This window comes from Taudactylus pleione, unplaced genomic scaffold, assembly GCF_031769625.1.
Source record: "Taudactylus pleione unplaced genomic scaffold, aTauple2 ptg001437l, whole genome shotgun sequence".
In the NCBI taxonomy this organism is placed as follows: domain Eukaryota; kingdom Metazoa; phylum Chordata; class Amphibia; order Anura; family Myobatrachidae; genus Taudactylus; species Taudactylus pleione.
Window position 1 is genome coordinate 761,035 of NW_028285836.1, and position 11,466 is coordinate 772,500.

General features: G+C 39.7%; 1 protein-coding gene across 3 annotated transcripts in view; it reads left to right on the forward strand.

The window, feature by feature from the left end:
• Nucleotides 1-11,466, forward strand: part of LOC148442607 (mitogen-activated protein kinase 14) — a 138,602-nt gene that overhangs the window by 110,574 nt on the left and 16,562 nt on the right. Inside the window, exon 10 of one of the 3 annotated variants that reach the window (XM_088463731.1) lies at nucleotides 2,066-2,231. The exons of the other annotated variants lie outside the window; for them this stretch is intronic. Within the exon in view, the coding sequence (XP_088319857.1) occupies nucleotides 2,066-2,231 (166 nt within the window). The remainder of the gene's footprint in view (nucleotides 1-2,065; nucleotides 2,232-11,466) is intronic. 3 annotated transcript variants of the gene reach the window in all.

Genomic DNA, 11,466 nt, shown 5'->3' on the forward strand with positions numbered 1-11,466 from the left:
AGAGTGATAAACGACCAACCAATCAGCTCACAACTGTCATGTGACAGGCTGTGTTTGAAAAATGACAGGTGGGAGCGGATTGGTTGGTCGTTTATCACTCTGCACTTTATCACTTTCCACAGCTTCATACATCTCCCCCAATGTGTAATGTCTTTTGATGTGATTTATCTTTTATAATTAACATCTTATATTGCAGCATATACGTTTGCTATGCATGTATGTTTAATTATATTTCGTATATATATTAAGTTTTCAAAAGTTACTCTGCAATAACACCTAACATGGGGATGTACTTGGAATCCCGACGCACGGGAAGCCGTCTGCCGGAATCCCGACGTCAAAATCCCGACTGAGTACTAAAGATAGGCATCTAAATATCAATGCCTAACTTTACTCTGACAATAGAATCCCGACAGATGTCTCCCCGAACAAAGGTAAGCGGGAAGGGTTAGCTGTTAGCCGTGAGGGGGGGTCTAGGCACCCCTGGGGGGACTTAGGGTTAGGCACCCCACCGGGAGTTTTAGAGTTATGCATCGTTAAGGGAGGGTTAGGATTAGTGGGGGGGAGGGAAGGCGAGGTTTAGCATACTTACCTGCCCCCATCGGGATTCTGCTGTTTCGGGCTTCCGGCATCGGCATTTCACCCGGCGGGGTTTCATACCCAACCGCTAACATGCAGCACATTTAGTATTGTCCAACAAAGGCTTTGAAAGCACAGGTTAAAGTGTGAAATTTTGGGTGGTATAAATAAGTTAACCACTTTCATGTTGGTAATTTATCTGATTACTAATATTTCAGCAACTCTCTCCTTGCTCTTACTGCGGTGTGCCTTTAATCTGTCAGTGTGTTGTCATTGCCCCTCCTCTACTCACTTCAGAGGGACAACATCGCTGTCTGTGAAACAGACTCACTGCAGAAGAAATGAGGATGAAGTCACTGAACTGTTAAAGCTTTGGGAAATCTGGAAAACCCCATAAAACATATTTAGTAATATTGTTTAGGCTTCCAAGAGATACAATTTTGCCTCTGTTATCTGCTCAAAAGAAATTAGTATAAATGTATTACAGAATCTAGGCATGAGACTTTGGGATAAATGGTATAGCATGCGACTGGCAAGCATTGGCGAGATCCTGGCGAATCTTGCTGATGTTTTAAATTGGCAGTCATTTAAAAGGTAAAACCTGGTCTAGTGTATAAACCCGTCAGTCATAACATTAAAATTACCTGCTTAATATTATGTAGTTCCCCCTCATGCCACCAAAATAGCTCTGACCTTGGAGTCATGAGATTTCACAAGATCTCTGAAGGTGTCCTATTGTATCTGGCACCATGGATAAGGCAGCAGATCCTTGAAGTCCTATAAGTTGCGAGGTGGGGCCTCCATGGCTTGGACTTATTTTACCAGCACATTAACAGCTGCTTTATCAGATTGTGATCTGGAGAATTTGGTGTACTTGGTCTGCACCAATGTTTAGATAGGTGGTACGTGTCAAAGTAACATCCACATGAATGCCATGACCCAAGGTTTCCCAGCAGAACGTTGTCCAAGGCATCACACTGTCTCTGCTGACTTGCCTTCTTCCCACAGTGCTTCCTGTTGCCATCATTTTCCCAAGTAAAGGACGCACACGCACCCTGCTGTCCACAGGATGTAAAAGAGAACCTGATTTATCTGACCACCATCTTCCATTGCTCCATGGTCCAGTTCTGGCGTTTACATACCTATTGTATGCGCTTTTAGCAGCGGTCAGAGGTTAACATGGGCACTCTGACCTCACAAGATTTGCCGTTTTGGAGATTCTTTGATCCAGTCGTATTACCAACATAGTTTGGCCTTTGTAAAATTTGTGCAGATCCTTATGCGTTGCCATTTTTCCTGCTTCCAACACTTAAGGAACATTTTTTTCTTGACGTTACAATCTGCCTAATTCATCCCAACCCCTCACAGGTGCCATTATAAGAAGATCATCAATATTATTCACTTAATCTGTCAGTGAATTTATTGTTATGGGTGTATGTGTCATCTTAGTTTAGGATGCGTGCTTTAACAGAAACATTTTTTACAGAATGTTCTGAAGCCAGAAAGGAGAAAAAAAAATAACTGCTGCTGCTCTGATCGCCTCATACATGCACACGACCACTCAACTTCTGTTCCGTCAACATTCACTGGTTGGAGCACTCCTAGACACTTGGTTATGCATTCTGTGGCGCAAAGACTGGTCATTTTTAAATGTAAGCAAGTACATTTTAGGCATGTGTTTCTAATCCAGAAAACCCTAAAGTGGCCCATACACGGTGCGATAAATCAGCTGATCCGATGGTACGATTTGGCTGCTATATCGCACCGTGTATGGGCATGATGTCGGACAGAGCATGAACCCGTGGGGTCATATATCGCACCCCCAGATCTTGCTGCAGGTTCAGTCGATCAGGGGATTAGATGTGCGATCCCATGCAGTGCTGTGGGGGAGGGGGGATCCGCCATATCGGGCAGTCGGCCACCCAATCGCACTGTGAGTGGGGACCACCCGATATGTCGGACGTCTGATCCCCCGTCTCTTTGCACGGTGCATATCGCACCGTGTATGGCCGGCTTAACACTATATACATGACCAAACATGTTTAAGCCGATATGTTGTTGAAACCTAAACTTTTAAGTGGGCTACCCCTGTTGAAGAAGAATTTAGAGATGTAATAATGCTATCCGAACTATAAAAACAATTGAAGAGGCAAGTGAATGAAGGTGTTATGTAGCAATTTTCTGAAAAAACCTTAAGGATCCTATTCTAGTTTATTCGGCATAGCCCTCATTGATTGATTTATAATATCAAACAATATGATTCCCAAATGCAGTCATAGAGGACTGTTTCAATTAGTTTTTAGATACTATGTTTTGGATGTACTGTATAGTACAGTGATAGTTATTAGATCTGATGTTAGATTCTATCTGTCCGCAGACAGTTTTTTTTTTTGTAAGGAGTTCAGATATATTCATATATGTATACCATAATATCCTATAGACTTGGTAGTATTGCTTTATCATGATCCTCACACAATATAGGGTGGTCCATAAGTGTGGGAACACTTCTAAAAAGCAAATGAGTAAGCCAGTGTCTACACAAGATATGGGAGTGGCGGAATACTTTTTAGGGTATCTCAACCAGTATGGTGGCCATCTTGAAGTCTGCCATCTTGGTTGCAACTCTAATTTTTTTTTTAATTGGGAACGTAGTCATGTGACATATGAAACATGCATAATTTCATAAGAAAAACAATGGTGTTCTTCGTTTTAACGTATCTTTATTCATTCTCTACTTTTAACATAAAGTTTATAAAATATGTTCGAAGTACTGTCCACTATGTTGCAGTGTTAGGGTTATTCTATTTTCCCATTCCTGATTAACCTTGACCAACATGCAATACAGCAACAAAAACAACCCCTAGTGATAGGCGCAATGTGAAGCAGCTCAAAACAGTCGCAACAAGGAATTTCTCCAAATTCCCATTAACCTAAGCAATAAAAGACAGATAGTGAGACTCGTTATTTTAAGCGCTATGAAATATGTGACAAAATATAAACAACAATAAATTATGCTCCCTTGTGTTGAATTTCAAAGAAGGGGGGAACACGCTGATTATCAGATGACTCCTATTTTCTGTGTCCTCCAGTTGATGTGCGTTGTCATACAAAATAAATATACACGTGTAAAACCAGTTTTTTCTCTAAATGTTAATAGTTCAAATATAACCTTTGTGTTTCAGTAGATGGAAGAACAGTTGAAAATGTGGGTCTACCCCAACTCGCACTTCTTATTGTGGTATCAAACCTATAAAGGTATCTTTTTTTTTTTTTTTTCCCACCTACGTGATGTTCAAACCAATATTCCATGTGTTAAGATCAGGGTTGGGGGAAAAAAAAATAAAACTTTTTTTTTTTTGTTTTGTTTTTTTTGTTTAAACCATTTTTTTTGCATTAATGTTTAAATGAAACAAATAAAACGAATCTTGCTTTGTATTAGAAACCTTGATTAATCACTTTTTAATGCTTTCTAATATTAACAAACCAAAGTTATTATTGTTTGATATGATTTATTTGACATTTTTAAATAAACCAATTTAAACTAAACCTAATTAAAACATGCAAAAGCACTTTTCAGAGAAACACACAGACACAAAAAAAAAGGAGTTCAGCATTAGAACTGGAAATGTCACTGGCATTAAAAATGCTAGTTTAGGTGCCTTTTCAGTTCCCAGTCTGTTTTGAAGCTTCGAATGAACTAAACCGAAAGAAGAAAAAATTATTTCTACACTAGCTGAAGATGCTTGAGCAGTCAGAAGTTGTTAAATAATGGGAAATACATTGGAGTTAACTTTTTTCAATCGAGCTTTTTTTTTTTTTTTGCTCGTCCACCATTCATAAGATACTTGTGACACCACAGTCTGTCTTTCTTGATATAAAAAGAAAGAATGGGCTGTTCACACTCTCAGCTGGTTGACGCGTTTCGGCCCTATATGATGTCTTGATAAAGGCCCATATAGGGCGGAAACGCGTTGACCAGCTGAATGTGTGAACAGCCCATTCTTCCTTTTTATATCAAGCTTTTCTAGGTATGATATATGGATGCATTTTTTTGGGGACTCATTTTGTGATTTTACGTAATATAACTTGGACTTGATTTTTGTTTTTTATGTGATTTTTATGGATTATTCTGGACTCTTGTATACTAAGGACCCGTCATGGTCTCTATTGAACAACATTTGTCTTTTTATTCTTTACCCTTTATTATTTTTTTTAATAATACTTTTTGGAGACACATCTGTCTCTGGATCTCCTATTCTTATGACTGCAAATGATATGGTGATGATAACCTGTGGTGTCGAAAGAAACCTAGATATGCTTCAGTTCATCTATGCTTATTGTGAGTATGGTACGCAGCTTATGCACAAATAATATTGAATAATTTAAATAAACCTTTACTTGTCTCCTGCTTGATTAATTAGTGAGTCGGGTATGCCTATGCTTTATTATTGGTTTATCTCGACACACGGAATATTGGTTTGAATGTCATGTTAATGGAAAAAGATACCTTTTATATGTTTGATACTACAATAAGAAGTTTGGGTATGACCACATATTCAACTGCTCTTCATTCCACTGAAACGCAAAGGGTGTATTTGAAATATTAACAATTATCACAGAGAAAAACTGGTTTTACACATGTCTATTTTTTTTGTATGACAACACGCATCAACTGGAGGACACAGAAAATAGGATTCATCCGATCATCAGCATGTACCCCCCCCCTTCTTTGAAATTCAACATCCAGGGATGTATAATTTCTTGTTTATATTTTTATGTCGCCCATTTCATAGTCCTTAAAATAACAAGACTCACTATCTGTCTTTTAACCTTGACCAACATGTCTGGCTGAATTTGAGCACAAGCCTCAACAATTCATTGTTGCATAAAGATCTTGTATCTTCACAGCTTAAACATGTTCCTTCAGGTAACCCCACAGAAAGAAATCCTACGGAGTTAAATCTGCGGATCTTGGTGGCCACTGGACTGCACATCAAGATATTCCATGATATTTAATCTATAATGAGGTGGGGCACCATCTTGCTGGAAGAAATTGGGATATGACCCATCCTCTGATACCAATGAGGGAAAAAGCTCTTCATCTAAAAACCTCTTGTAATGTGCTGCTGTTAATATTCCATTAATGAAGAATGGTCCCACAATACGGGTATCCCACAGACCACACCATACCAACTGTTTGCCGAGGCTACAACCTACAGGTATCCATCCAGTAAGGGTTTGTCTCTGACCAGTACCATTGATGAAAAAATGTGCCTCATCACTTAACAATACCTGGTGTGGAAAATGAGGGTTCAGTTGAAGTTGCTGTGTTACCCAGTGTGCAAACTCCACCAAATGGTCTGGGTCATCTTCAGTCAGGTGTTGCAACATGTAAATCTTGTAGGGGTGCCATTTATGTGTAGACAAAATTCTGAAAATGGCTGTACAACTAAACCCCACATTCATATGAGAGGCGTCAAGATGCCAGCACAGCACTTCATCTGTAACAGTTTTTGGTCGTTCACTTTTTGGTTTATCTGTAACTGATCCGGTTTCTTTAAATTTGACAAGGGAGTTTGGCAACTCACTGTGAGTAATGGGTGGCCTATTTGGGTGATGGTTGAAATAATTTGCACTAACACGTACGTGTGCTTCATTCTCCAGATATCAAGACAATTTCAACACGTTCAGTTTTTGTTGGTGACGTCATTAATGTCACTACCTGCAAAAGAAAACTGTTAAAACTTGAGAATGAATATGCAATTTTGCATCTGTTTGCTTTCAAATGACTAACTTCATAATTAAAAAATTAGTTGCGTCCAAGATGGCCGACTTCAAGATGGCCACCATACTGGTGACATACCCTAAAAAGTTTCCCCCCCCCTGCTGCCATATCATGTGTAGACACTGGATTAATATTTCCTTACTCATTTCATTTTTTTAAGGGTGTATCCATACTTATGGAACATCTTGTATCTTTTTGGATTATGTCCAATTCATGCCAAATGTCAAATTTCTCTAACTGTAAATATCTCAGCTTCTTCTAAATGTAACATAACTCCTTTTTATCCTCTTGCCTCACCAGTTATTACTCCTCAGCAGTCTGATGGTCTCTAATTTTAAGTATACGCCATGATGAGTGTTGAAAAGCCCACCTTTTTTTCCATTATGTCCATTTTCAAATTCAAAATTTCCTGGTTTCAAGCAAATAATTCCTGACATATTCTTGTCAAAACCCCCAAACTGTATAACTTTAATATGAAAGCTAACAAAACTTTCTTGTGTTATTTCCTATTCATTAAGTCAGTAATTAACCTAGAGTAACAAGGTTGGGGCATGCAATGAATGGTGTCGTCCTAGAGGCTATGAGGGGTATTCAATATGAAACGTTAACTTCACTGTCGAAGTTAACGTTTCATATCGGAGTTTTTTTCTGCGTTAAGTCTGGTGCGCGCTCCCGCTTATCCCCGTATTCAATATAAAATTAACGAAAACGGGAAACTCCGAAGTTGGATTTGCGTAAAGTTACGAATTTTTCCTTAAAATAATTGTAAGACCCCCCTAAAGTTGTAAAAACATGGGGGAACACTATGGGTACCCCCGTTTTAGCCTTTAATTGAAAGTCGGGGATTTAAATAGCCGCAGCAGGTGTTTTTTTCCCGACATTGAAGAAGTGATGCAGAAGAGCACTTAGGTTATTTTTTTCGTTTTTTTAAGTGGTCCCATCAAATTTGGGGTACATGAAAATGGGTACTAGCATATTTGGATGTCCCTAAAGTAAGTTTTTAAAAATTCTGCATTTGTGTACCTGCTGCTATAATTCTATTCTAGAAAACACCTGCCGCATACTTGCAGAATAGCCCTGAACCTATTTCCCTATTGTTTAACAATTTTTCCCCATTTTTTTTTTTTGCACCCCAATTTAAGTTCATTTTTTGGGGTGTCCCTATTTTTTTTTTTTTACTTTTTTTGACACAGTTCTTTTTTAAATGTCATTCTCAGGGGTGCAGGCTATTTTTTTTAAGCCTGCACCCCTAAAACCCAATTCTGCACTTTTTTTCTACACCTATTCAACGGTGAAAACTTATCACCGTTTTTTATCAAAGACTTGTCAAAACTGCGATAAGTCTTTGAAATTGAATAGGGTGTAAAAGTAAAACCTGCGATATTACCGCAAAAATGATGTTATCGCACCCATATAGAATACCCCTGTATGATCCTCAGGTCTTCAGAATATCCAGGGTGTTGGCTTTCCTACAGGTGGGCTGAAATCATGGTCTTCGCCTTGCTTCCTTGAAGGTGCAGGTTTCTGCACTGTCTGTATGGTTTCAGCGTAGGATTGCTACACTTCCTGATGTCCGCAAGGTGTACTACGCATTCAGCCTCCCTTTGTTCCACAAGTGGCTCCTTGGGATTTGGCTGTGGTCCTGAGGGCTCTTCAAGGACTGCCTTTTGAACCACTGGGCTCAGTGGATTTAAAATGGCTTACAGTTAAGACTGTTTCTTCTGGACATTGCCTCGGCCAGAAGGGTGTCAGATTTGGGGGCTATGTCATGTCGCCCTCTCTTTCTGATTTTTAATAATGATAGAGCAGTGCTTCGCACTCGCCCGGGTTTTTTACCTAAGGTGGTATCTAGTTTTCACATCAATGAGGAAATCATTGAAACGGCCTTTAATTCCCCAGACCTTTCTGCTGGTGAGGCCTCCTTGGATGTGGTACGGGCTTTAAAGATTTATGTTGACCGTACCAGTTCATTTAGGAAATCGGACTCCCTGTTTGTCCTCTATGGTTTCCATAAGAAGGGTTGGCCTGCCACTAAGCAAACTTTGGCAGGATGGATTCGCATGGCGAATTCGGGGACTTACATTCATGAGGGCTTTCCTGTACCATCCTCTTAAAGCTCACTCTACTCAGTCTGTGGGTCCTTCGTGGGCAGCTCGCCGTGGTGCCTCTGCAGTTCTGCTGTGCAAGGCAGCCACGTGGTCTTCTGTCCATACCTTCGTGAGGTATTATGCATTCGATACCTTCGCCTCTCAGGATGCTTCCTTCGGGCGGCGGATTCTCCTTCCAGCACAGGAGCGTCCCTACCCTTAAAGGATACTGCTTTGGGACATCTCCAAAGTATCCTGCAAATGCCCTATGGACCCTGATGTAGAAAATTAGATATGGTAAGAACTTACCCTTGTTATCTCTATTTCTACGAAATCCATAGGGCTCCACAGGACTCCCGCCCTGTCGCACCTGTACTGCAGATGGGCTTTGCTCTGGTCACCGGTTTTTCTGTCTCCTTCTGGTAAGAATGTGATTTCTTGTGTGTTCCAGACTTTCTTCTCTCTCTGTCTCCTCCTCCGGCCTATGGCTTGCTACGTAACTGATTTGCCTTTGGCTCGGGGGCTGGTTATAGGAGAGGGACCCCAGTGCATCCTGGGAGGCTGAAAATTTAACTCTGTGGTGCCCGATGACTGGCGTCATTGCCTATACCCCAAAGTATCCTGTGGAACCCTATGGACTTCGTAGAAATAGAGATAACATGGGTAAGTTCTTGCCATATCTCATATTTTAGAGTAAAAATTACCCAGTTAAAGCAACATTGTCAAAACACTGCCCTCTTCCAGTCTTAATATCAGACGTGTGGTTGAGTGGATATCAGTCCTAATGATGGGTACACACTGGCAGATATATAAGCCATTCATTTCATCGGCCATTATATTTTGTGCGTGTCGGCCAGTGTGTACCAGCGATATGTTTGTGACGACGTTCAGACATATCACGTCGGCTGTGCTGCACAGCCGATGCCCAATATATCTGCAGATCTATTGGGGCATTGTGGTGTGTGTATGGATGGGATCATCCGACCGCCCATACACTTGCTGCAGAGGCCATGGGGAGGGAGCTGCGGGACCTACGGACAGATGGTTGTCCAGTGTGTATGAACAGCCATCATCTGCAGATATCTGTTAGGTGTGTAGCCAGCTTAAAGCACAGTACAAGAGGTTAAAAGCAAACAATATATGATTGTTCTGAGCGACACGCATCCAAACTATTTTTGTAAAATCTTGGACTCCGTCACCCATGTGATGGCAGTTTACACACAGTTATACTAAAGAAGGTAATGTATTTAATAACATTCTCCCAAAGTGGTTCTGGCATTCTGTACCATCCTCTTTCTGTGGAAAAAAAGCGCACAGGAGGCTTTTGAACAGTTCTCTTGTTAAGCCTCAATCAGTTTGTGAGTGCAAAAAATTTCCATATGTAATCAGTGAACTTTCTTCTCATTGCATTAGAAAAATTACATTTGCTGACATCAAAAGACTTATAGGATGTGTATTACATGTTCCAGTGGCACCAGAACATAATGTTGTGTTCTGAAAAAGAATCTGGGGAAAACATGAACAGTTTGTGCCTGCATTTTTTCCTCTCGGTGTTTTCTAGTGCCTTTGCCAAAGCACTAATAGATCTGATGTTGGTACTCAGGGTTATACTGCAATGCCATGCTTCCTATCTTGATGACATCTTTTTGAACACACAGGACTCAATCCAATTACCCCCGAGTGTGTGCTTCTATATGACGTACTTCTGGTACTGCAGGATTTGCAGATTTTTGATCGCAGCACCATAGAGCTGCTTACAAAAATCCATGAATCTGGAGAGAGAGAGGGGCGCGAGTTTTAATGCCGTTGCTGGCATTTACCGCTGCTACAATGGCAATTCGCCCGACATGCGAGGGCGAGTTAAAAGGATTAAGCCCATAGTAATTTATTTTCTACAAAAACATGGTTGGACAATAATCACAGACAGCAATCACCTGATACCAACCCAACCACTTCAATTTTGGAAATCCAAATAGGGACAGTGAAGGACAAAGCTTTAGTATCAGGGAATATATTAGAAATACAAACCCTCAATTGGTGCCCAAAATGTATATATAAATATATACCTGCAGCTGCGTGGGGGTTTGTAAATTCTCATAAAGATCTACAAGAGACCTGATTCAAGAAATGACACAACACAGCACTGAGAGAAGTATATTGATATTACCTCTTAAAGTTACACATTAAGTATAGTCTTGTGGGTCAAATAAAAATGCATACAATTTATTACATTTAAAAAGATATGTTGCTAATAGCAACATATTAATAATACTGTAGCAGGATATTTGAGCCATAAGCTAATAAAACAGCAAAGTACACCATAAAAAGAAAGTGTCACACTCCGTATGTTAAGATCACTATAACAACAAATGATAATAGAATATTAAAAGGAAATTATAAGATTAGATTATGAATAAAAAAAAATTATGAAATTTTGAAACATGATGAAGTTTTAAATTGTCTACCTATCAAACCTTTGGTTACTTATAAAAAATCTCTTAAAACGATTTTGGAACCCAGTCTTTTAAGATCTAATACTAGTTTGCATGTAAACAACGAAAGTTGGCTAAAGGAGAAACCAGAAGGCTTTTTTTAAGTGTGGTAAATCAAGGTGTACGACCTGTCACCACAGTATAAACAATATGTTAGCGAGGGTTAAACATGAGATTAACAGTTATTAACTGTGACTCTAAGTATGTTACTTATGTGTTACAATGTGACTCACCTTATTTTTGTAGACCCTTGAAATGTACTTTTTTTGGAACACAGAATAAATATTAACAGAGTACAGAAATATCTAGAAATTTGAATGGGTCTGTTTCAGGTGCGTTCAAACTAAGAGATCCCAGATGGGTGGATTCCCAGAAATGATACTTAAAAAAACAAATTTATTATAATACTTAGCTACAGTTGTCGATTAATTCAATAGATACAGCAATCACATCAGCAAATCCAGGAGCCCTTCTCTTAGCATCTAGAGCAGGGGTTCCCAACCACGGTCCTCAAGGCACACTA